Source organism: Leptonychotes weddellii, chromosome 3 (genome assembly GCF_054177405.1).
Source record: "Leptonychotes weddellii isolate Sample4059 chromosome 3, ASM5417740v2, whole genome shotgun sequence".
Taxonomy (NCBI): Eukaryota; Metazoa; Chordata; class Mammalia; order Carnivora; family Phocidae; genus Leptonychotes; species Leptonychotes weddellii.
Genome location: NC_138371.1, coordinates 46,119,100 through 46,145,010, shown reverse-complemented (window position 1 = coordinate 46,145,010; position 25,911 = coordinate 46,119,100). Strand labels below are relative to the sequence as shown.

Below are 25,911 nucleotides of genomic sequence, written 5' to 3'. Positions count from 1 at the left end.
AAGTTACCCTTTTTCCACAAAATTTCCCCTCTCTGCCACACCCACCCACCAACCAGAAAAATGCTCCATAACTCTGCCTTCCCTTTAAGAACAGGGCCACACGGAAATTGAACGCCTAAACGTGCCCTCCGGGTTTCCCCGTCACCATAGCAACTGGAGCAGGAAGGGGCGGGCTCCATCGTCCTACGACCAGCTCGCGGCGTGCGCCAGCCGCTTTAGTGCGGGGGCGCGGGCGTCTAGGGTTGAGCGGGTTTCTGAGCTCGGGGTTGGAGCCGGAGCCGGAGCCGGAGCCGGATTCCGCGCGGACGGCCACGTCAACCTAAACCTACACCGCCCTCCCCACCCTGCTGCCGCCGCGTCCGCTGAGCCTGCCGCGGGTCCTCCCAGGCCGCGTCCTCCACGCCTTTCCCACAGTGCCCCGCGCCAGGCCCCGCCCCGGTTCGGCGTGGGGACCGGGGCGCGAGGAGCCGACGAGAGCTGCTACGCTGGTTGCTGCCGGTGCGGCTCGACCTCCCCGATCCCGAGCGCGGCGGCCCGGCGGTCGGAGACGGCGTGCTTCGTTCGCGCGCGCACAGCTTGCGTTCGGTCGGGTGGGGTCCGCCGCCGGGAACTGAGGATGGGGGAGTAGCTACAAGAGGCGACCCCGCTACACCGAGGTGGGCATGGGCCGGGGCCCGGGGCTCTGCTGGAGCCGGCGGCGGCCGGGGCTCTCCAGGAAGGGAGAGAGAAATGCCTGTGCACCTCAATCTCCCTTCCCTCCCCTCCGCCCCTGCGGCCGGTTTATTGTGTTCTCGCTCCCCATCTTTTTCCAATTACCTACATCGTCCCCCTTCTTCCGACCTCGGTTCCCTGCTTCTAACTCCCAATTTCTCACTTAAGCCTCAGTTCCTCAGGCTCCTCTCTCCCATGTCCCGCCGGAGACTTCACGCACCAACAACACTTGATAGTCTCTTTCACGCAAGGTCTCCCATCTTTCCCTTCTCCCGCATCCCATTCTGGAGTGATGGCAGCCAGAAAGCTTTCGTATTGGATTTACCTGCAGCTTCCACCTGTACCCGAAGCTCGGCGCGATCAAGTCAGCCACACCCACGCTGAGAACGACCGCTAGGCAGGGAACACCACTTGTCCCAAAGTGGTGTTTAAGAATATGTTCTCTATTTCTCTCTAGTCTTGTTTTCTAGTCTAGATCTTAGTTACTCTCCATCACTATACTTTACAAGGGTATGTTTCAGTTGCATGAAAAGGAGGAATTAGAGATGAGCCAAAGACCATTCGCAGGTAAGGAGAAAAATTTAGAAATAGACATTTAGAATTAAATGAAGAAAAGAGAAACAGAATGCTAAGAAGGTTAGATTTTTCAAAGCAGTTTGAGATCTTTTGTGATCTGATGAAGTGGAGATTATTTACCCTATACAGGTGAGCATGTCAAAATAACTGATTCCTTCTCCTTTTCTCTTTTTTTCTATTTTCATTTATCTCAAACGTAAACTTTGCAATAAAATTACACTCTTGTAGTTATTATTCTGCTATTTATATAAAGTAGTCTCTATATATAGTGTAAGCAACTATTGAGAAAACTCAGAAAATAACGGCCATACCAAGTATGTTGTCTCTTATAACAATATAAATTCATGCCATTCTTGGAAGAGTTATATGAACAATACCCTTTGAAAGGACCCTATACTTCTAGTCCCTCCAAAGGATATCTCCTATAAGTGAAAACTTGATTAAAATGATAACGGTGTAGCCTTAAGTGGCAAAAAAAAAAAAAGGTCAAAAAGGAAATGGTATCACAAAAGAGCAGTTCTTAAACTAGATAGGAAAGGGAAGGAAACAGCTTTTTCCCAACTTTGTGTTCTGGTGCTGATCAGAGCAAATAGTTGAATTTGTTTGTTTTTAAAGTGTTCCAGCTAGCTACAACTACCTACTACCTTTTACCTTTTATCTCCTGTCTTGAGTGGTTTCACAAATTGGGTATGGAAGCAGTGAAAGGGCCCCCAAAGAATAGAGCCTGGGCACTCACCGTGATTTGCCATTGAATGGAGACTGTATTACTGGCCATATTATTTAATAGTGTTAGTGCTATTTTTGTAAATGTATTTTTAACCACCTGGTTTCCTCTCTTTAGATTGACATTTTGGGAGACAATTTCATGATGCTTGATTCACTCTTGGAGTAATGTGAACAGAAGTTCTCAAACTTGCATATTGTATCAACTGGAACCAGCGGTGTATGTTAATGTTCACTTAAATCAGAACTTGTTTAAGAAAAAGAATGGGAGTCTGGTTAAATAAAAATGACTATGTCAGAGACTTGAAAAGGGTCATTCTCTGTTTTCTAATAGTGTATATGGCCATTTTAGTGGGCACAGATCAGGATTTTTACAGTTTACTTGGAGTATCCAAAACTGCAAGCAGTAGAGAAATAAGACAAGCTTTCAAGAAATTGGCATTGAAGTTACATCCTGATAAAAACCCGGTAGGTAAAATTTTTTTAAATATCTCTATTTTAGTAAAGTTTTGCTACATATTTAAATTTTAAATAAGTGCTCAAAATGGTTAAGAAAATCACATGGCAAAAATCACAATTCAGTTTTTGTACTAAGAATCAGCAAAATAGTCTAGTTGAGAACAGTGTGAAGGAATGTTGATACCAAAAATTCAATTCCCTCTTAATTTGAAAACTGATTTACAACAGTTCCATTACAGGTGTTAATTCCAAAGCTGACAGTAATGTTGTGGGGTAGTTTAAGTAGTTTTTTTAATAAAGTAAGTTAGATCAGGGACACCTGGGTGGGCTCAGTCAGTTAAGCGTCTGACCTCGGCTCACATCAAGATCCCAGGGTCCTGGAATCGAGTTCCGCATCGGGCTCCTTCCCTCTGGCTGCCGTTCTGCCTGCTTGTGCGCTCTCTCAGTCTCTCTAACAAATAAATAAAATCTTAAAAAAGAAAAAGTAAGTTAAGATCAACTATTTTATAACTGTAACAGAAAAAGTATTTCCTTAGAACTTGGAAGGTTCTTGCTAAAAATGGCAGTAATAGCTAATAATAACGTGCTTCAACTTTCACTGTTTTCTCCCACGTACAAATCCCAGACCAGAGTCAGAAATTATTATAAATTAAAACTTAAGAGCAGCCAAATCCAGTTAATTCCAGTCATAAATATTTGATTATATATTCAATGTCATTTTTCAAAACTAAATGTTTTAATACTTATAGTATTTTTAATAATTTATGTAACTTTTTAACGAGATTTGACTCATCAAGAAGAAAGGTATGGTTTAAAATTTTCTGTTTTCTGTGTAGAATTTTTTAAATAGAGTTATTTATTTATTGAATAAAACTCAGCAGTAGAACTCTTATTGGTTATTTTCCTGAGATCTGCACTCTATTTAGAATTTTTATTTTTCATATTTTTCTTTAAATTTTCAGAATATGATTTTTTAAGTTTCCATATGAGAGATGGTAGTCCTTTTATAGCTAATTATTATCTAAATGAAAGCATTCTTCAAAAACCAGTTCTGTGAAACAGTAACAAATGAACATTTCTAATCCAGTTTTGAGTTTTACTCTGATATTAGTCTCATTTAATTATCTGATAGATTGGGCACATACCTTTTGTTTTTTGTTTTGGGGTTTGTTGTTGTTTTTAGTTAATATGTTGGTTTTGCCTCAAATGGAAAAATAACCTACAAATTTCTTTGTAATTGTTTTAGGGGTAGTATAATATTTACAAAATTAAATGTTTCTAAGGTTTTGTTAGTTTTTCTCAGTTGCATTTCTTAGACGGAATGACATACTGTAAGACCATATCTGTCAGCCTTTGGAGGCATCAATTCTCATTTCTATGTTACTTTCCTTATTCCTTTCTTTTTTTTGGAAGATTATAGTTCTTTAGAAATACTTTATTTTAACCCGTGATAACCCATTTCATTATCGTACTCCTCCACCTTACTTTGGTATCTATTCTCCCAGAAATCTCAAGATTAAATCTTCATATAGGCTTTGAAGAGACTTGATCGTGTACCTAAAACAAATGTTATATCTAATATTTTTAATAGAATAACCCAAACGCACATAGTGATTTTTTAAAAATAAATAGAGCATATGAAGTACTCAAAGATGAAGATCTGCGGAAAAAATATGACAAATATGGAGAAAAGGGACTTGCAGATAATCAAGAAGGAGGCCAGTATGAAAGCTGGAATTATTATCGTTATGATTTTGGTAAGATGATACGATACTCTGTATGAAATACTGTTTTTTATTTGAGTAAATTTAGAAAATTTTGTTTCACTACTAAGCTTATGTAGTTAATATGTATCACCTTGATTCTTTTTTTTTTTTTAATATAACATTGGAGCAGAATTCAAAAGGGGGGGAGGTAAAATAAACACAGGTATCAAAGCAAGAGGGAACATTCACTTACCCAGTATTTCTCTTCGTTTTTAATTACCCTGAAATGCAGGCTAAGAATTGAGGTATGCTTTTGTAGTGACCACATAAAATACTTTAAATTAATATTGGAGTATTTGTTTCTCAAGACTATTTTTTTTTTTTTTCAAAATAGCATTTTCAGTTATATTCACTGCAACGCAATAGCATGTATCAGATGTCAGCAATGTATGTTTCACAGGCTAAATCTGGCCTGCCACCTCTTTTTGTAAATAGAGATTTATTAATCATAGAATTATGAGACCATGATAATTACAAGAGTAAAATTAGGCTCATTTATTTACATATTGTCTTTGGCTTCTTTCACTTCAGGGGCAGAGTTGAATAGTTATGACAGAAACCATATGTCCCACAAGGCCTATTTAACTGGCCTCTGCAGAAAAAGTTTGCTAACACCTGGTGTATATCCATCACTAGTATTATTTTGATATTTTATATAGTAACAAGAAATTTTCTCACATTGGTTTTAATTATAAAATTTATATTTACTAAATAAGTTGGTCTCTACTTCTGTAAATCTTGTAAGACTGTTAAAAAATAAAATATTTTAGTGATACAATTTATTTAAAAAACCATATAATCTAAGAAGGAAGTGAAGTCTGTAGTCTAGTTAACAGTAACGTATCAGTGTCAGTTTCCTAGTTTTGATATTTTATTAAAGCTACATAAGTTACCCATTAGGGGAAGCTGAGTGAAGGGTACATAGAAGTCTGCTATTTTTACAACTTCCTGTGAGTCTATAACTCGTGCAAAATAAACAAATAATAGAAGTTTTCTGTGGAGATATTACGGGGATATTAGGAACTCCTATACACAACTATGACAGTCCCTCTCAGGAAACGGAATTTTTTGTTTTTTATCACGTTTAGATGCATCACCAGTGGTATTATTTACTCTCGGGTTTTGTTAGTTTGTCTCACCTTCTTCAACTTTGAGATTTAGTACAGTAATCTGATTTTTGATGGTAAAACAAGAGTAACCTATTCTTATATGGTAATTTGTTTTTATGGTGAACCGTTAATTTATAATTTTTACTTTTAAATTAGGTATTTATGATGATGATCCTGAAATCATAACATTGGATAGAAGAGAATTTGGTAAGTTCATGATCATATGATTTTCTAAAACTAGTCCAAGACCACTCTTTTACCTAAAACTCTTAAGGACAGATGTATTTGGAATTTAGAAATTTTTTTGGATTTTAACATGGTAATGTAGTATTTTTAACTTTTAAAATAAAATAGTTATTTTACCAGCAGAAATGGGTGTATTCAGGAATAGCAGAATATTGTAATTCAGGACATGCAAGCTATCGTAAAACCACAGGGAAGTCCAGCAAATAAAAGGAACTTTATTTTATGGAGAAGGAAGTTGGGAGGGGTTGTTTTGAATGAGAGTCCATTAGAGAAAAGCAAGAATTCAAAGAGATAACAGTTTCTCATTAGCTGATTTGCAGGGGTAGTGAGTTTCTTATAGAGGATTCAGTGTACATCTTTTCCTGTTGGGGCCTGTAATTGATCATTTTTTCCTGTTGATGATTCTTCTGTTAGGGTCTTCGTTTGACAGTTCTTCCTGTAATTGACTTTGATTGGTATGGCTCCCCCTTTCAGCTTCCCCAGTCTAATGAGGTTTTCCTTTATTTTCACATTTCCCCCTTTTGGTCAAGATCTTTTTCTGAAAGCACCTCTGATCAAGAGTCGGGTTTTCCATATTTAATGATTTTGTTCCTTAATGCCAGGAAGGACCTTTTCTGGTCCTCACATCCTACTTCGAGGAAAGTACATACCAGAAACCACTTAGGGCCACATTTGAATAACAAGGAAGGTGAGGCACTTCTCATGTATAGTTCATATTTGTCAAGATTGTAAGCATTGGAGATCATCTCCTTACTGGGTACGTGATTTTTACAAAAATTTGACAGGCAACAAAATACAAAACTTAAAATATATTATGCAAAAACAGAAGTAACCTAACTCCCAAATTTTATGATGGTTCTAAACCAAGACCCTAGATCAGAAAGTAACTAACTGAAAATATTTATTGGCACTTACTCCAACTTAGGGGAGAAAATTCTCCCAACAGAAACAGACCCAGAGTTATGAATGCCTCTTGGAAGTCCCCGTTTAAAGTGGCCATGAAAGCAAAGCAGTGAATACTGCAAGAGCACACTGAATTAACCAAGTGCATTTGGGATGATACAGTGCAAGTATAAACATGAAGCAATAGCCAATGTATTTGTTGCAAAAAATAGCAAATCCTCAAAGATGTATTTAAACAGTATTGTTATGTCAAAAGAACTGTTTCGGAAACAAATGTTATCTAACACTACAGCCTGTCAGGTTTGCAAATTCAGAGACCATGAATTTGGATAAGAGTTCCAGAGTCGGGGGGGGGGGGGGGGGGTGCCTGGGTGGCTCAGTTGGTTAAGCGACTGCCTTCGGCTCAGGTCATGATCCTGGAGTCCCAGGATCGAGTCCCACATCGGGCTGCCTGCTCAGCGGGGAGTCTGCTTCTCCCTCTGACCCTACCCCCACTCGTGTTCTCTCTCTCATTCTCTCTCTCGCTTGCTCTCAAATAAATAAATAAAATCTTTAAAAAAAAAAAAAAAAGAGTTCCAGAGTCGGATAATACATCAGATGAAAGAAAGACTTGTGAATTCTGAACCTTCTAAACCTTCGGAAAAAAACAAGTAAAGAATTAATTTGATCACAGGATCATGATGAGGCTATTTCCAAAAGGCCATAATCAAAAGAAGAGGTTTCCCCCTGTTGCAAAGGTTTGGGAAATGCAGACAAAGCCTTCCCTTCTCTCACATACAAAGAGGAAAAAGGGAAGTTGGATGTCTAAAAGCAAGGGGCTTTATTAGGTTTTTCTTTAAAGTACCAAAAGCTGTGTCTACCCACTCTTTCCAAATAATAGGGTCAGGTTTGTCCTTTTTTAGTAAAGCATATAGAGGTTGAGCTAGAATAAAAAAGTTTGGAATCCACTTTCAACAGTGTCCAGTCAGTCCAAGAAAACCTTGTAATTAGAGATTAGTTTTAGATTTGGGGGAGGGAGGAGGAGTTCGGGATGCAATGAAGCCTACCTGAATCCAAATGTAGCCCTTGTTCTGAGATCAGTTATAGAACCTGAATTTGTGCAAACTGCAATTTTTCTTTGGAGACTTTACATCCCTCTAAGTCCAAAAGTTTTAAGGCATAGATGTTGTCTTCCTATGAAGAGGTTCGAGAAGGGCAGCAGAGAAGCAAATAATCTACTATTGTAACAAAGTAGAGCCTGCAGAAAACTTTTTATCATTCAAATCAGCTTTTAAGGTTTGGAAAAAGTAAGAAGGTCTTTCTGTGATACCCTAGAGCATTACTGTTCAGGTGTATTTCTGTTCTTCGAGAGTGAAAGCAAAAATAAATTGGCTGGTCTTATCAACCAGAATACTAAATGTGTACTGCATAGATCAGTTATAGTGAAAAATTTGCTTTTGTGGGAATGGAGATCAGTAGCATATGGGGGTTAGGAACAACAGGGTGCCAAGTGGTAACAATGTTATTTATTGCTTGGTGGTCCTGAGCAAACCTCCATCCTCGATTATTTAGGTTTTCTTACAGGTAAAATAAGTATGTTATGGGCACTAGTGCAGGGAATAATGAGGCCCTGAAGGGCTTCTTTATTTATAGGGTATTCATTAATTCTGGGGAGAGCTTTTGAGGGATCTCTTTGAATCTTGATGGGAGATGCACCGTGGATTCTGCCAATATCAGCTGAAGATCTTGCCCAAAAAGAGGACAGTAGCTGATCCAATAGGAACAAATGATCATCATCCCCAGACTCAGCTATGCTGCTGTCAGAGCAAATAAAAGATGTCAAAGGGTCATTTAATTCACCTGGTTGGCTATTTTAATTATCACTGTCAACTTGTAAAATTATTTCCCCCTTTTGGGAGAAAGGAATTCTGGCATATTTTTCTAGGAAATCTCGACCTGGTAAATCAATGGGGTGGCAGAACTAAGGAGAGAAAGGTGCATATTTCTTAAAGGGCCTAGACAAAAGGGAATAGGTTCAGAGATAGGAACCTGTTGAAGTTGATTAGAGACCCCCACTATTTGAACTGTTTTAGTACTCTGAGGCAAGTTTACTTTATAGCAGTGAGGTTGAGCACCAAGACTGTAGCTCTGGTGTCAAGGACAGGGAAAAATTCATTTCCAATCTGGAGAGTGGTTTCTCCAAGCTGATTAAGTGGGAAGATTGGGAAGACCCCTGGTAGTTCCTTGGAGCCCCATTACTGGGAATTAGGAGGGCATTGGAAAGGTCGCTAGAAGGCTGAAGACATCTGAAGCACTTAAGAGAGTAACATTCTTGGGCGCCTGGGTGGCTCAGTCGTTAAGCGTCTGCCTTCGGCTCAGGTCATGATCCCAGGGTCCTGGGATCGAGTCCCACATCGGCCTCCCTGCTCGGCAGGAAGCCTGCTTCTCCCTCTCCCACTCCCCCTGCGTGTGTTCCCTCTTTCGCTGTTCTCCTCTCTCTCTGTCAAATAAATAAATAAAATCTTTAAAAAAAAGAGAGTAACAATCTTTTATTCAATGTCCTGACTTTTTGCAACAACAGCAGAAACTAGGAGGTTTTGGTTTTGCTTAGGGGCTTTCATTTGCTGGAGTTGAAAATTAAGAATTGTAGTGATTTGTCTTTCAGGTTACTCATCTAGGGTGTGAGCAAGCTGGTTTGCCAGATCTAATCTGGAGTGGACATGGTTTCCCATTTTGTCTTGGTTCTTTTAAGAGAGAGACCCCAGTTCAGCCTGCTAATAAACATAAAGTTAAATGCTACCTGTGTGGATTCAACATGCACAGCAAGATCAGAATTTTCTTTAAAGATAATTTGAAGTTGATTGTAATAATCGTGAACAGGCTCATCAGGCTTTTGTGTGCAAGCCTGAATTTTGTTCCAGTCAACAGGCTTAGGAAAGGCTACTATAATTGCTCAGTGGAGGTTTCCAGCCGAGTGTTCTAACATCTTGCCAAAAGTTAGGGGTCTGTTTCTCAGAATCCCTTTCAGGATGTTCCCCCTGGGCTGATTTCATCCAGCGTTTGGCCTGGCCCTTGTGAACAAGCATGTAGACTAACTGATAAATATCAGAGAAACCAGGTTGGCACGTTTGAATCACTCTGCTAAAATCTTCAGCAGACCTATGGGGGTCCTCACTCACTTTAGGAAGCTCTTTTAACTATGGCTTGTAATTCAGCCTTAGTCCAGGGAACCTAAGAAATTTGGGGGTTATTTGGATCCTCAGAAGTCTCTAAAGGGGCAGGTTTTAGTAGGTCCAGGAGAGGTGGGAGCAGGGAGAGGTTCTAAGGAACAGAGAAGTTAAATGAGAGAATTCAAATGAGGAAACCAAGGGCATAGAGGAGGTGGAGCTTGTGCAGAAGGGAAGGAGGATGATGGCAGTGGAGGTGGTGGGGCCTGAGTGTGAGGGGCTGCACGCGTCCTGAGGCAAGATCAGGGAGGGGGAAAGGAGCCCTTGGAAGCCTTTTTGTCTTTTTTTAATTGTTTGCCTCATTTAGTGAAAAATTATATTTTGCAGAGGCAAGTTTAGGTTCCTGGTAACGGTTGGTTGCTTCAAAATACCAAGCAATATAGGCATCCCATTCAGTTTCAACAACTGTAGAGCCATGGCTGTCCAGTTCAGTTTTGAGGAAAGTAAGTTTGGGGAGATCGAAAGTTCACCATAATAGTCACTGAAGTTCTAAAATTACATTTAGTTAAATGGGTCCATTTAGTTAGAAATATGCATGAGGAAGGACCATAGTTTTTAAACATAAAACTGGCTGAGGTCCTAGAGGTGGAGATGCCCTCAAAGCATTTTGATGACTGGTACCCCATTTCTTAGAGGTTTTTTCCTAAAGCAAAAAGAAAAAAATAGAATAAAAAATAAAATATTTTACCAGCAAAAGAATGGATTTATTCAAGAATAGCAGGGAATTACAGTTTGGGACATGCTAGCTAGGGCAAAGACATAGGCAAGTCCAAGAAACAGCAGAGGGGAATGTTATTTTATGGGGAAGGAGGAGGAAATTGGGAAGGGTTGTTCTGAATGAAAATCCATTGGAGGAAAGCAAGAGTTCAGGGTGATGACAGTTTCTAATTGATCTACAGTCTGTAATTGATCATCTTTTCTGTTGATGATGATTCTGTTGGGGTTTGTAATTGACAGTTCTTACTATAATTGATGCTGAGAGGTATGGCTCCTCATTCTAGCCTCCAACTCTAGTGAAGTTTCCTTTTATTAATTTTCATAGTATACACTATGGGTTAAATAATGTTCTTCGCAGAACGTGGGGCTGTATACTTTTTTCTAAAACATTAATATTTCTGCAGAGAAATGTGTAAGTATGTACACCAAAAAAAAAAAAAAAGTAAAAATAATATGTAGCCAATAGATAAGTTCAGGACAGGTTTGGATGCCACGGGAGCTTGCTGCAAACTTGCACATAAACTCCCAGTTTTGGAGCTTTTGGATTTCAGAGTTTCGGGTAACTGTGGTTATTTTGGAAGCAGATTTATTTTGACTTATGTGAAAGTGGATATAAAAATAACAGTTCTATTATAATTTTCCATTGCATTTTAGAAAATTTTAACTATTGGATTAGATTCTTATACTTTCAAAGGTTGTACAGGTATAATAGGTTTATTCTTTCTTTTCTATTTCAAATCAATATATTTTACCTCAAATCTCAGTTTTATTTTGTTCTATTACAATCTCATTTAATTTAGAAAACAAAAATAGCATACTAGCTGCAAAAAATAATGCATATAGGTTTCTCACATATTATCATTATCAAAGATGTGTTCTAGTCACTTGATTTTGAACAGTTTCTTCTGACCAAGAATTGCATTTATTCTTATTTTCTACGTCCTGTTGGTGAGCTTAGGCCTACAAAGTCAGTATTCGGTATATCACTCTATCAGTAGTCTTATACATGAACACTTGAACAAGTGAACACTTGAACTACTACTCATACACGAGCTGGCAGAATCATAACTTCACTGCATGTAGTTATATAAACCTATAGCTTTCCTATATGGCTATTATTATCTCTCATCTGCTAGTCTGCCAGTGAGTGTTTTGGGACCAGTAGGGCAGAAAACTGGAATCAGAGATAGAATTGGAGGAACTGAGCAAAACTTGCAAGCTGACGAATTAATGAATTGACCCAAAATGAGAGATTTTCCTGATGGTTATATTGCATATGGGTTCAAACTTTCTCAGATGTGTCACTATGGAACAGTTAAGAACTGCTAGTAGTTCATGTACAACCCCAAAGAGTAGTTAAAAATACAGCCACAAAACCTTAGAGATAATTTTTCGGAAATAATAAACTACTACTGATAGGTTCAGTGCATAGTTGCCACCATGGCATCTGATCTCTGACGATACTCTGTTACTGGGCTGAAACAAGCTGATCCTGATGTTTTAATTGAAGAAGCTGAGGCGAGATAGTATCAATCAATTGTGTAAATATCACATTAGCCTACTTGGTTGTGGGTCTCTTTCTATTACCAGTTATTTCTCTTGGTTTGGGTTACTTAGTCCTGTTTTTTGTATAACTAATTATACATATAATTACAGAGATATTTTAAAGTTATGTATGTTCTCTTTCTCCAGAGGAGTTATGCTTTCTTCTGGCTGGGGTCACTAACAACCTCAGATCAGTTTTATCCAAATAGAGACTGAAATGATTCAAAAGCTGAGCTTTGGACTTTGAGAGGACTGGTCACTTTCCAGTTCATCTTTGTTTAGAGGACCCTTTCTTAGATGTGCCGTGTATTCCATTTTTGTCCCTCTGGCCTCATGAATATATTGAAAGCTCTGCTCAGTTTCTTGCCAATCAACTACCTTTTCTCAAAAACACTGGCTCTGTGATTTCCACCTCCTCCCGTGCTTTGGCCCCCTAATTCTTCACTGTGTTGGTAATTGTCTGATGCTTTCAACAGAAGTCTTATATTTTGTCCAATTTTGGGGTTGTAGTGGGAGAGTTAGTCCAAATTACATAGTTCACTTTTATCAGGAGTGAACTCTAGAAAGTTTATAGTACAGAAGAGAAAATGATTAGTAAACTCCACTTAATGTTCTCATCCTTCCCATTAAACGTGTGCATACTGTCTTTTTATATGTCACAGGAAAGTATGATACCGGTCATTATAAGCAAATTCTAGATGGTATCTGCAAAAGCAGAGGACATCTCTCACTTTTACTAGTCATTCTGAATAGTACCTGCATAATACAGGCATCCTTTTGAAGACAAGCTCAAGAAATTACAAAGGAGCTCACAGCACCTCTGCCTCTTTTTCTTTTCTTTTTTTTTTATCTCCATCATCTGCTAACAAAATGCAATCTAGGATTTTGTTCAATTGGACTTTGTCAGGAAACTCTTCTTTGGAGAGTAGTTATTGTTAATTTCAGGGTCTTGTTATTATGAACCAGACATACTTATCTAGTTAATACAAGACGTAAGGGCATCTAACAAAACTTCCCATTCAGTGTTGAAATGATGCAAAGCACAGCCCACATAGGGTGAACTTCTGAACATTCTGGGCCATGTTTGCGGGAGTGTGTGCAATAACTGGATCCTTAGTAAGGTTTTGGGGACTCTCAGGAACATGGGCTATACTGGATTGCTTCCCATTGACTGAGACTTTTTTTGAAACCCTTTTCCTTGGGCTAAGAAAGATGAAATTCTACCATTGCGAATAATGACACAAACTTCTTTTAACTAATATCCTAAATTTCCTAATTTTTTTCCATAATATTCACATCAGGGAGTGAATTATTTCTCAATAACTGAAATGAATCAATGAATAAATAAACCTCCTCTTAAAAGGCTTCATTCTGAGGGACAAAAATTGTGGCAGAATTTTTTTTAATGTGCAGTTTCATGGAGCTGTTGTTGATTTCACAACCGTGCTGTCTGCCGGCAAGTCCCGTGCTGCCTCTTTGTGAGTTATTATAACCAAGTTGTCACATAATATGTGGTCATATTATAAGAATGTTTTGTAGGTAAGTGGAAGAGAATAATAAAACATTGCTATAGTTTGTGAGTGTCCGTTCCTATTCCAGGCAATTAATATTTATCATATTTAATCTTCACAACAAACATCAATATTGATAGTAGTGTTTTTTTCCACAAATTACAAACTGCGTTTCAGAAAAAAAAATTACATGCCTAAGTTCAGCTAATAGATATTTGTAGTATATTTTACTATACTCGTCCATGTTGATTGTTTCTCCTTGAGGTGCTTCTCTGTGATGGAGAATTACACATCTGACTCTTTAGAGTTCAGGCTTGATCTCATGACTTGCTTTGGCCAGTGAAATGTGAACAGAAGTAGTGTATGTCACTTCTAGGCAAAAACTTTAAGAGCCAACATTGGGTTCACCATTTTGCTCTGTCAGGAGAGATAGCATTGTTGAAAATAGAGAGTGGTGAAGTGATATGGAGGAGAGTTGCAGCCAACTCAGTATAGACATGTAATAGATGATAGAAATAAACCTTGCTTGCCAGCCCATGACATAATTGGAATCCTTTCTGTACTATAGCATAACCTTTCCTGACTGACACAGTACCAGAGACAGGACATATGCTCAACTCAGGTTCTTCTTAAAACCCATGCTTGTGCTGCTCTTTTTCTCTTAAATGAAATAAACCTGTTAGCATTAGCATTATTTATCAGTTGTCTTATTGACTGTATACCCTATACTTGTACATTTAGTTTTCTCTTACTAATTTATGCTCTTAACTGACCTCATCCTATTTTTACATTTTTCTAGGCTAACAAGTTATTAGCCATAGTTGTGTGGATATTAATGGACATTACTGTAATTGTAGAATTTAGAAGCTGAAAGTTACGTTTTGAAATATACTTGTTTTATTCTGCGTTGCTGGGTTTTATAAAAACATTGAGCTTCAATAACACAACATTAAGAATATTTTTAATTTGGGGTGCCTGGGTGGCTCAGTCATAAGGCGTCTGCCTTCGGCTCAGGTCATGATCCCAGGGTTCTGGGATCGAGCCCCGCGTCGGGCTCCCTGCTCCACTGGAGGCCTCCTTCTCCCTCTCCCACTCCCTCTCGCTGTGTCTCTCTCTGTCAAATAAATAAATAAAATCTTTAAAAAAAAAAAAAAAAAGAATATTTTTAATTTTACTCAACAGCAGTGGGAACTATGTAAATACGTTAGAAGTGCTCTATGAAAACAAAGTACCAAATAGAGATTTTTTCCCTGTGAAGTTTTGTGTCAATTTAAATGCCATTCAGATTTGTTGTATATCATACTTTTATTTAAGACTTATGAACAGTCCTATTTTGTCTAATCATTGCTTTATCTTTTTATATGTAAAAACCCATCTCATTACTTATAGCTAATGAAATAACCCCATTTCTGTTAGAGTCTTCACTAAATTCATTAAAATTTTACCTAAATTATTACCAGTTAGTGGTCTAAGTCAATGTGGCAATTATTTCAGCCACTTAGAGTGATCTGTTGGTCAGACTTCCTAAACATTGCCAGGGAACAGCTGATAAAATTCTAAATTCTACACTTTATCAGTAATGTACAGATTAACTTTTTCCCACAGATCTGTGTGTCTTGTAATTGAAAGTGGATATTGAGTCTTGTACATGTTTCTATTCAACGTGAATTAGTTATACATATTTAAAATAGTATGTTTGGTTTAATATCTTACAATAAATTACATAATTTATGAAACTTTTATTTATAAATTCCTATTAACTGATTTTGATATGGAATTATACAGAAACACTTCAACCAAAAGCAAATTGTCTTCACTTTTTTGTCTTGGATGTTAGAGTGCATCCCTGCAGAGTTAAAAAAAATTTTTTTGTTGTTTTTTTGAGTACAGTTGACACACAATGTTACATTAGTTTCAGGTGTACAGCATAGTGATTCAACAGCTCTGTAGGTATGCTGTGCTCATCACAAGTGTAGCTACCATCTGTCACCATGAAGTGCTGTTACAATACCATAGACTGTATTCTCGGTAACTATATCTTTTATTCCCATGACTTATTTATTCCATAACTGGGACCTGGTAACTCCCACTTCCCTTCCCATTTACCCTTTCCACACACATTCCTCCCCGCTGGGAACCATCATTTTGTACTTACATGCCTGATTCTACTTTTTGTTTGTTCATTCATCTGTTTTTTAGATTTCACATATAAGTGAAATCATGTGGTGTTTTTCTCTGATTTATTTCACTTAGCATAATACTTTGTAGGTCCATCTGTATTGTCACAAATGGCAGGATCTCATCCTTTTTATGGCTAATATTCCATTGTATATATACCACATTTTTAATCTATTAATCTATCAATGGACACTCGGGCTCCTTCTATATCTTGGCTATTATAAATAATGCTGCAGTGAACAAAAAGGTGCATGTTATCTTTCAAATTAGTGTTTTTGTTTTCTCTAGGTAAATACCCAGTGAAATTATTGGATCATACGGTATTTCTATTTTCAGTTTTTTGAGGAACCTCCCCATAACAATTTACATTCTTATCCACAGTGCACAAAGTGTTCCTTTTTCTTCACATCCTTGCCAACACTTGTTATTTCTTCTTGATTCTAGCTGTTCTGACAGATGTAAAGTGATATCTCATAGTGGTTACGATTTGCTTTTCTCTGCTGATGAGTGATGTTAAGCATCTTTTTATATGTCTAATGGCCATCTGTATATCTTCTTTGGAAGAATATTCAGATCCCCTGCACATTTTTAATCAGATTATGTGGGGTTTTTTTGGTGTTGGGTTGTATAAACTTTTTATGTATTTTAGATATTAACCCCTTATCAGATATCATTTGTAAATATCTCCTCCGATTTAGGAGGTTGCTTTCTTTGTTGATGGTTTTCTTTGCTGTGCAAAAGCTTTTTATTCTGATGTAGTCCCAATAGTTTATTTTTGCTTTTGTTTCCCTTGCCTAAGGAGACGGATCTGAAACAGTGTTGCCACAGCCGGGGTCAAAGAAATTACTGCCTATGTTCTCTTCTTAGAGTGTACATCAAGTCATTTTATAGATTATAATGCATAATAGGTTATTGGCTGGATATCATGTATTCAGATCATTATATTAGCAAATATGTATTTGTGTTTTAAACTATTAAAAACCTTGATCTAATGTTTTTCTAATAATAGAGTTTTCCAAGGTAAATGACTTATTTAAGGGCAAAAATTAAATATAATCTCCACAGTCCTTACTATGTTGTGTAGCTCTCTTATTTCATTCTTTCAGAATTTGAAGTAGCTGTCAGAACTGATTGAACCAGGTATTTTACCTGTGCCTCAGATAGTAGATGAACTTAAATTTCCATCTCTCTCAGTGTTTCTTTTCTTCATTTCTCTTATCCACACAAACTCCTGTATGAGGTTTGGCTGCTGATTCCTTGTGCCACTTCTCACAGCTTCATGGTGACGAGTGTGTTGCAGCTCAGGGTTGCTCTTTATTCAAGTATGTGCCCAAGGGAATTTTTTTTAAGATATTGTTAGTTTGACAGTTGATGCACGGTTGACCCTTGAATAATGCAGGGTTAGGGGCACTGACTCCCCCCACGCAGTTGAAAATCCAAATATAACTTCTGACTCTCCCAAATATAACTACTAATAGCCTTCTGTTGACTAGAAGCCTTGCGGTAATGTAACAGTTGATTAACACATATTTTGTATATATGTTATATACTGTTATTCTTACAGTAAAGTAAACTGGAGAAAAATTACTAAAATCATAAGGAAGAGAAAATACATTACTGTATCAAAAAAAAAAAAAAAAAAAAACCAAGCCCATGTTGTTCAAGGGTCACCTGTAGTATGTTCTCTTTTTATAGAAAAACCTGTACAGAAAATGACAAAGGTAGCATGAAAGATATAAGACAACAGAATTTTAACTAAAATATGCACAAACCTTTAGTAAATAATTCTAAGTTGTTTCGGTTTTATCTGCTTTAGATGCTGCTGTTAATTCTGGAGAACTGTGGTTTGTGAACTTTTACTCCCCAGGATGTTCACACTGCCATGATTTAGCTCCCACAGTATGTATTTTTTACATTCTGATTGTTAAAGTTTTATTCTAATCTGTTGAGTATTTTTTTAATGTATTAGGATTTTTTCCTATTAATAGTAATGATAACTATCAATTATCAAATACTTTCATATATGTATGGTTTTATTTGATAAAAATATTCTCCTTTAAGAATGTATAGCTTGAAGAGTGTTCAAGGGAAGAAAAATTATCTTATAAGGGAAATACCTGTGCTTTTTTCCTCATAGTGGAGAGACTTTGCTAAAGAAGTAGATGGATTACTTCGAATTGGTGCTGTTAACTGCGGTGATGATAGAATGCTTTGCCGAATGAAAGGAGTCAACAGTTATCCCAGCCTCTTCATTTTTAGGTCTGGAATGGTAAGGGGTAAAGTTGGCATTTTTTTAATTTGGAACTTTATGGCAAGGAAGATACTAGAGAAAACACAATACGTGATTTTGTAGATTGTTTTGATTTTTAAATCTGATTTTAGGTGCCATCTGACTAGAGCCTAGTCAGATACTTTAAATGCCATTACTTTGACCTTTCTTTATTTCAAAATTAAATGTTTATCATTGGTTTCTGTCTTAACCATTATGCATATTTTATTTTATAGTTCACAAAATATTTTACCTGCATTGTCTCATTGAATATAAAGTTCTGATAGCCCCTTTTTTTTCTAGTGATAAAACTGAAACTAGAAAACTATTATAGTGTTATTAAAATATCTTTTGTGGAATCTGTAAAATTGAGATCTTCATAACATTTGGAAATACACTATACTATTGAGAGATAAATCTTATTGTATTCAAAATAATGTAAAATTAAAAGCATCTGGTATTATTTTTACTGACTTTTTAGAAGAATAATAAAAGATGTTTCTCTTTTTATAAAAAAAAAATAATAGGCTGCAGTGAAATATCATGGTGACAGATCAAAGGAAAGTTTAGTGAGTTTCGCCATGCAGCATGTTAGAAGCACTGTGACAGAATTATGGACAGGTAATTTTATTTTCTTCATTTGTTTGATTTTCAAGGATACTTTGAATTTGGTATTTTAATTTTTTTTCAGTAATAGTGTTAAAATGTTGGTTATAATATTGACATTTTTAAAGTATCTTTTTAGAAGGGAATTTAGTGATTTTTTCTGAGCTCTGCTAAATAGTTGGTATTTATAACAAATGAATCATATTTGTATAGAAACTAAAACAGTTCAGATGTGGGAAATGAATACAATGTGATGCTAGGTGTAATGGCAGCTTTCAAAGTGCAGTTGAATGTTTAGTTAACCAAGTGTTTTATTGCTTTCATAACTGTACTGTATGGCAGTCAATTCCTGCCTATCTAGCGTAATTTTAAGTTTAAAAACTCTTTCCTCTAATCTTAGACTTCTGATTGATCAAATGACTTTAGGTGGGTTATACTCTGATACCCATGAAATGATAGTATTCACATCTAGTAAGATGTCCACATCATTCACTGAATATAAGTTATGTCTGTGAAACTGTGTTAAATGTTAGGGCTGCAGTAATAAAATATGTAATCCCTCTTTCAAGGGCCTCATTATTTTAGCAAGGAAGGCATTAGTAAACCATTAATGCAGTGTAGTAACTATTATGATAGAGGCAATCTTAGGGAAATGTGAAGAATATAAAAGAACTCAGATGGGGAAAAGTGGAAGGATTAGAAAATACTTTTTGAATGAAGTCAGACCCAATCTGTCATGAAAATGAAGAGGAAGCCTTCAAAGATCACTGTGAACTTGGTAAACTAGCAGTACTTCGCCATGAATCTAACAAAAAGATGGGCAGTGGGGTACGGTGGTATGGGGAAAAACATGGCTAACTGAATGAGTAGACAAAGCTCAGATCACAGGGGCCTTAGTTACCAATTTTAGTCACCAATTTCTTTCTTTCTTTTTTTTTTCTTTAAAGATTTTATTTATTCATTTGAGACACAGTGATACAGAGAGAGAGAGAGCATGAGCAGGGAGAGAGGGAGAGGGAGAAGCAGGCTCCCTGCTGAGCAGGGAGCCCGATGCGGGGCTCGATCCCAGAATGCTGGGATCATGACCTGAGCCGAAGGCAGACGCTTAACCATCTGAGCCACCCAGGCGCCCCGTCACCAATTTCTTTCTTAATGAAATAATGAATTTAGATTTTAGATGATGAAAACAATGGAAAATCAATGTAGGAATTTGATATACTTCAGGAGGATTTTTATGAATTCCTGAATTCCAATAATAATCAGAAATTTGCTTTATTTTCTTTTAAGGAAATTTTGTTAACTCCATACAAACTGCTTTTGCTGCTGGTGTTGGCTGGCTGATCACTTTTTGTTCCAAAGGAGGAGGTAATTTTGTTATTTTGTTATGATGAACAAACCAAGATATTTAATTTTTAGGTGCCATTTTTTTTTTTTATTGAGATTTTTTTTTATTGAAATAACATTATGTAACTTCAGGGTATACAACCTGTTGATACACTTACATATTGCAAAATGATTACCACCATAGCATCAGCTAACACCTCCATCCTGTCATAAATACCTTTTCTTTTTCATGGTAAGAACATTTAAAATCTACTCTCTTAGCAGTTTTCAAGTGTATGATCTAGTATTATTGGTTATTATCACCATGCTGTACATCACATTCCCAGAACTTGTTAATCTTATAACAGGAAGTTTGTACCCTTTGACTAGCTGTCAGTCTTAAGTATGCCACTATAATTGATTATTCAGTACTTCATGCTACAAGTTATATTCAATTACAATTTTTTATTTAATGAATACTTACATTTTTTATTAATTTACACCTAAGTTATAAAATTATTAATTTGTTAAAAATTCATTTATGACTTTGTTTGGTGGACAAGTTTTTCAGCATAATTATTCTCATTATAATTAGTACCTTCAGGTAACCACAGATGTATTTGGCAGTTTGCAAAAATAGTTGCTGACAGATGTAACCCTCCCAAAATAATTTTTTTGGTATTATGGACTTTGTCTCATACTTAACATATCAAAAATGTATACATGTTGCCTTTTAAGATATTTGAAGATGACAATTTTCCATTTCTAGGAGCCTTTCCATGAGTAAATTAATTTGAGAATTCAATACTCTATGGGACCAAACCACAAACTATTAAACTCTGTTCAAACAATGAGATTGGTTAAAAATCAGCCCCCAATGAGATTGGTTAAAAATCAGCCCCCTTATTACAATTCATTAACACATTTTCATATGTTTAATCCCAACATGGGTCTTTAACCCGGACTTTACCTATCAACTTCATGCTGCTGAACTGAGAACGAATTGCCTTACAGCTAAAATCAACCACTCACCCTATCCCATAAGGCCCATCTTAGGAAGGTATTGCCTTCAAGCAAAAATAACCCTTAAATTAGTCTATCATTGAGGGAGTTTGTTTCATTTTGGCCTAATGCACAGATTTCTGTTCACCCACACATTAAGAAAAACTTTTTAACTTTCTGACATTCTTTTACTTTTCACCCCAGGTAGATTGATTTTACCTCTCTTTATAGGCTCTGTGGTACTACAGTTCCCTTGCTTGTAAATCTGTCTCATTGTATCCTAGCATTCCTATTTAAGGATTTTCATGAAAATGGTGAAGTTATTTTAAGATTGTATTGTATTTTAGGAAGGAAAGCTTCCATATTCATTCTATGAGGACAGCATTATCCTGATACCAAAACCAGAAGACGCCACAAAAAAAAAAGAGAACTATAGGCCAATATCTCTGATGAACATAGATGCATAGATGCAAAAATCTTCAACAATACATTAAAAAAATCATTTCACCATGATCCAGTGGGATTTAATTCTGGGATGCAACGGTGGTTCAACATTAGCAGATCAATCAATGTGATACTTTATATCAGCAAAGAAAAGATAAAAACCATATGATTTCAGTAGATGCAGAAAAAGCATTTGACAAAGTACAACATCCATTCATGAACAAAGTAGGTTTAGAAGGAACATACCTCAACATAATAAAGGCCATATACTAACCTACAGCTAACATAATACTCAATGGTGACAAACTAAGGGCTTTTCTCCTAAGATCAGGGCCAAGACAAGACTGTCCACTCTCACCACTTTTATTCAACATAGTACTAGAAGTCCTAGCCACAGCAGTCAGACAAGAAAAAGAAACAAAAGGCATCCAGATCAGTAAGAAAGAAGTAAAACTTTGACTATTTGCAAATGACATGATACTTAGTAAAGAAAACCCTGAAGACTCTACCAAAAACTACTAGCACCGATAAATGAATTCAGTAAAGTTGCAGGATACGAAATCAATATACAGAAACCTGTTGCATGTCTATACCCTAGTAATGAAGCAGCAGAAAGAGAAATTAAGAAAATAATCCCGTTTAGAATTACACCAAGAGTAGTGAAATACTTAAGAATAAACTTAACCAAAGAGGTGAAAGATCTATACTCTGAAAACCATAAAACATGAAAGAAACAAGACGATACAAACAAATGGAAAGATGTTCCATGCTCATGGATTGGAAGAAAAAATACTATTAAAATCTCCATGCTATCCAAATCAATCTATAGATTTACTACAATCCCTATCAAAATACCAATAGCATTTTTCACAGAAATAGAACAAATAATCCTAAAATTTGTACAGAACCACAAAAACCCCAAATAGCCAAAGCAACCTTGAAAAAGAACAAAACTGGAGGTATTACAATCCCAGATTTCAAGATATACTACAAAGCTTTAGTAATCAAAAAAGTATGGTACTGGCACAAAAATAGACACACAGATCAATAGAACAGGATAGAGAGCCCCCCAAAAAAGCCATGCCTATATGGTCAATTAATCTACAACAAAGAAGGAAGAATATGCAGTGGGAAAAAGTCCCTTCAACAAATAGTGTTGGGGAAACTGGGCCACTTTCTCACACCATACACAAAAATAAAATGAAGTCAGGACCTAAAAGTGAGACCTGAAACCATAAAAATCCTAGAAGAGAGCACAGGCAGTAATTTCTCTGACAACAGCCATAGCAGCATTTTTCTCGATATGTCTCCTGAGGCAAGAAAAACAAAAGCAAAAGTAAACTATTGGGACTACATCAAAATAGAAATCTTCTGCACAGCAAAGGAAACAACAAAACTAAAAGGCAATGTATGGAATGGGAAATATATAAAGAACTTACACAACTCAACACATACAAAAAACAATCCAATTTGCAAATGGGGAGGAGACATGAATAGACATTTCACCAAAGAAGACACACAGATGGCCAACACACATGAAAGATGATGAGTTATGTTGAGCATCTCACACCTCACACCTATCAGAATGACTAAAATCAAAAACACAAGAAACAAGTGTGGGTGAGAATGTGGAGAAAAAGGAACCCTCATGCACTGTTGGTGGGAATGCAAACTGGTGTAGCCACTGTGGCAATATGGAGGTTCCTCAAAAAGTTGAAAATAGAATTACCATATAATCCAGTAATTCCTCTACTGGGTAATTACCCAAAGAATATGAAAACACTAGTTCAAAAAGATCTATATCCCTCTGTGTTTATTGCAGCATTATTTATAATATCCAAATTATGGAAGCAGCCCAAATGCCCATCAATAGATGAATGGATAAAGAAGTGGCATATATGTATATAATGAAATATTCAGCCATAAAAAATGAAATCTTGCCATTGGCAACAATATGGATGGATCTAAAAACTTTTATTCTGAGTGAAATAAGTCAGTCAGAAAAAGACATACCATATGATTTCACACATGGAATTTAAGAAATAGGAAAAAAGAGACAAACCAAGAAATAGACTCTTAGTATAGAGAACACACTAATGGTTACCAGAGTGGTGGGTGGGGGGATGGGTGAAAAAAGTAATGGAGATTAAAGAGTACACTTGCTATGATGAGCACTATATAGAATTATTGAATCCCTGTACTGTACATCTGAAACTAACACTGTATGTTAACTACTGGAATTAAAATTAAGTAAAAGACTGTGTTGTATTTTAAATTTAAAGATTCTTTATATACTTTTATCAGATAGAGCCATTACATTTTATTTCTCCAAAATCATGAGATCTCTTGGATCAAGGGGATTGTTGATAGGAGCACAGATTTGAGAGGAAGATCCTAAAGAGATTCCCTTTAGCTAGAAATCCTGGGAAACTAGCGAGAAAATGGGAAAATGTGTGCATGCATGCGTGCGTACACGTGTGTTTGCGTGGGTGGAATGAGATTTTGGCCTCAGTATCTACCCAGTGTATGTGTCACTATTTACCAGTGGAGTCCAGTCAGTTGCCTTAGAGTCAACATGGTAGTTTGGGGGGGAAGGCAAATGAAAGTACAGACTTAATAAAGCTAAAGTTATGTCATAATTTATTTTCCTCTCTAGATTGTTTGACTTCACAGACACGACTCAGGCTCAGTGGCATGTTGGTAAGCATCAATTATTTTGTAAAGCCATATGGCCATGTTAAGAAAGACATTTAAGAATTGATTCTAAATATTTCTTTGTAGTTCCTTAAACAACTCACTTATTTGTAAGGTTTTTTTTTTTTTTGATAAATATATTCATAGCTATAAAACTTTTCTTCCTAACTAATTAGAATTTTGACATATGGTGCTTTCATTGTTGTTCACTTCTAAATATCCTGTAATATAATTATGAATTCTTCTTTAATCAAAGAGGTACATATTAGTGTTGGTGTCACCTCCAAACTTTATTTCTTACTGTTTTTGTTTTGTTGTTATTTTGTTGTATATTTAGCTCTCATCATACTAAGGTTGGGGAATATAATCTGTATGTTGTTGATACTTTTAACACTCATTGGAGCTCCCTTTGCTGCCTGGGAGATTATCAGTTATGAAAATCATGAAAGATCTATGTGTGCTCAAAAATATGTTTTCTGCATATATTAGGTAAAATTTTTATATCTGTTAGACCAATTTTATCTGCATCATTTATTTTTTGTGTAAACTTTTTAAAAAACATTTTAAATTTACAGTAGAAAAGTTGGGGGTTTCTAGATAAAGCTAAATTCCTTTAACTTTCTCTTTTACTCAACACATGACCTGTTTTTTGTTTCTTTCCACTATAGGATGGTCTTGTTAATGTAGGATGGATGGACTGTGCCACCCAGGACAACCTTTGTAAAAGTTTGGATATTACAACAAGTACTACTGCCTATTTTCCTCCTGGAGCCACCTTAAGTAACAAAGAGAAAAGCAGTGTTTTGGTATGAGTTACTAATTTCTTTATATATATGTGAATACATACATTCAAACATAATACATCATTTTATAAACAGTGAACAAGGAAATGAATCCATTTACAATAAACATGTTATTATTTAGAACAAGTATTTAATTTGGGGGATTCTGTTTAATGGTAAGATCTGCTTGTAAGGATTATTTTATAATGGTAGAAACTATTACCCTTTACAACCCAGAAGTATGGGAAACATTCTTAGGTTATATGAATTTTCATTGGTTTCCATTTATGTGTATATTTTCTAATGTTAAAATGTAGATCATTAGTACATTTGGCTGGGACTCAGTATTTGTTTTTTTAAACCACCCTGTTAGATTCTGGTTATAAACTCAGTTTGGAAATCTGTATGGTTCATCTCCCTAATTTTGTGAATGAGGAGACTGAGGTTCAAGCTAGTTATCAAGGAGCTAAGATAAATAATGGGATATTGAATAGGTTCCTAGGAAACCTCAAAAGAAAATAATAAAAGACAAACTTTCATTAGTTTTTATTTCTGTATTTTAATTCTGCTTTCTTGATGTTGACAAAGATAACACATACTCATTATAGAAATTCATACATGGGTATAGAAATGTGTAAAGACAGATGCAAAATTCTTCTAAATCCAAATCACCCACAGATGAGCACCATCAAATCTTGGTAAATACTCTTCCAGATCTCTACTTACATATACGTGCAATTATGACTTCATGCTGACAACTCTCCACTTCTGTCTTTGGCCCGGACCTCTGACCTCCACTCCAGACATACATATTCTGCTGCCTATTCAACATCTCCCCTGGGATATTAACTGATTTATCAAACTTAGATCTCCGTAACTATACCGCTGATATTCTCCCATAGATCTGCTCTGCCCACAGTTTTCTCTATCTCAGTTGATAAAAAAATCCATCCTTTATCATTCAGGTCAAATACCTTAGAGTCATTGTTGACTCTTCTTTTTCTTATATTCTATAACTTACATTGGGAGAATCTGTGGCTCTGTCATTAAATTCTTTCTAAAATCCACTTCTGCTACTAGAGCATTTATCACCTTATAATACTAATATATTATCTTTGTATTTTTATTTTTCTCCCACAAT

At 36.2% G+C, this 25,911-nt stretch overlaps 1 protein-coding gene across 7 annotated transcripts in view; it reads left to right on the top strand.

The window, feature by feature from the left end:
• The first annotated feature begins 205 nt into the window (after positions 1 to 205).
• The window catches only part of DNAJC10 (DnaJ heat shock protein family (Hsp40) member C10), a 52,950-nt gene continuing 27,244 nt past the window's right edge, over positions 206 to 25,911 (top strand). For 3 of the 7 annotated variants that reach the window (XR_014143480.1, XM_081814034.1, XM_006726940.3), the window contains exons 1-10: positions 206 to 656; positions 2,129 to 2,478; positions 4,061 to 4,226; positions 5,501 to 5,551; positions 17,467 to 17,549; positions 17,788 to 17,919; positions 18,447 to 18,540; positions 19,813 to 19,890; positions 23,951 to 23,994; positions 24,657 to 24,794. Coding sequence is in view for 6 of the 7 variants with exons in the window: in XM_081814034.1 (XP_081670160.1) it covers positions 2,275 to 2,478; positions 4,061 to 4,226; positions 5,501 to 5,551; positions 17,467 to 17,549; positions 17,788 to 17,919; positions 18,447 to 18,540; positions 19,813 to 19,890; positions 23,951 to 23,994; positions 24,657 to 24,794 (990 nt within the window). In the remaining variant the exon portion in view is untranslated. Of the gene's footprint in view, positions 657 to 708; positions 1,417 to 2,128; positions 2,479 to 4,060; positions 4,227 to 5,500; positions 5,552 to 17,466; positions 17,550 to 17,787; positions 17,920 to 18,446; positions 18,541 to 19,812; positions 19,891 to 23,950; positions 23,995 to 24,656; positions 24,795 to 25,911 lie in introns of those variants that run through there. The other 4 variants (XM_081814035.1, XM_031035950.2, XM_006726939.3 and 1 more) reach the window with 4 other exon arrangements.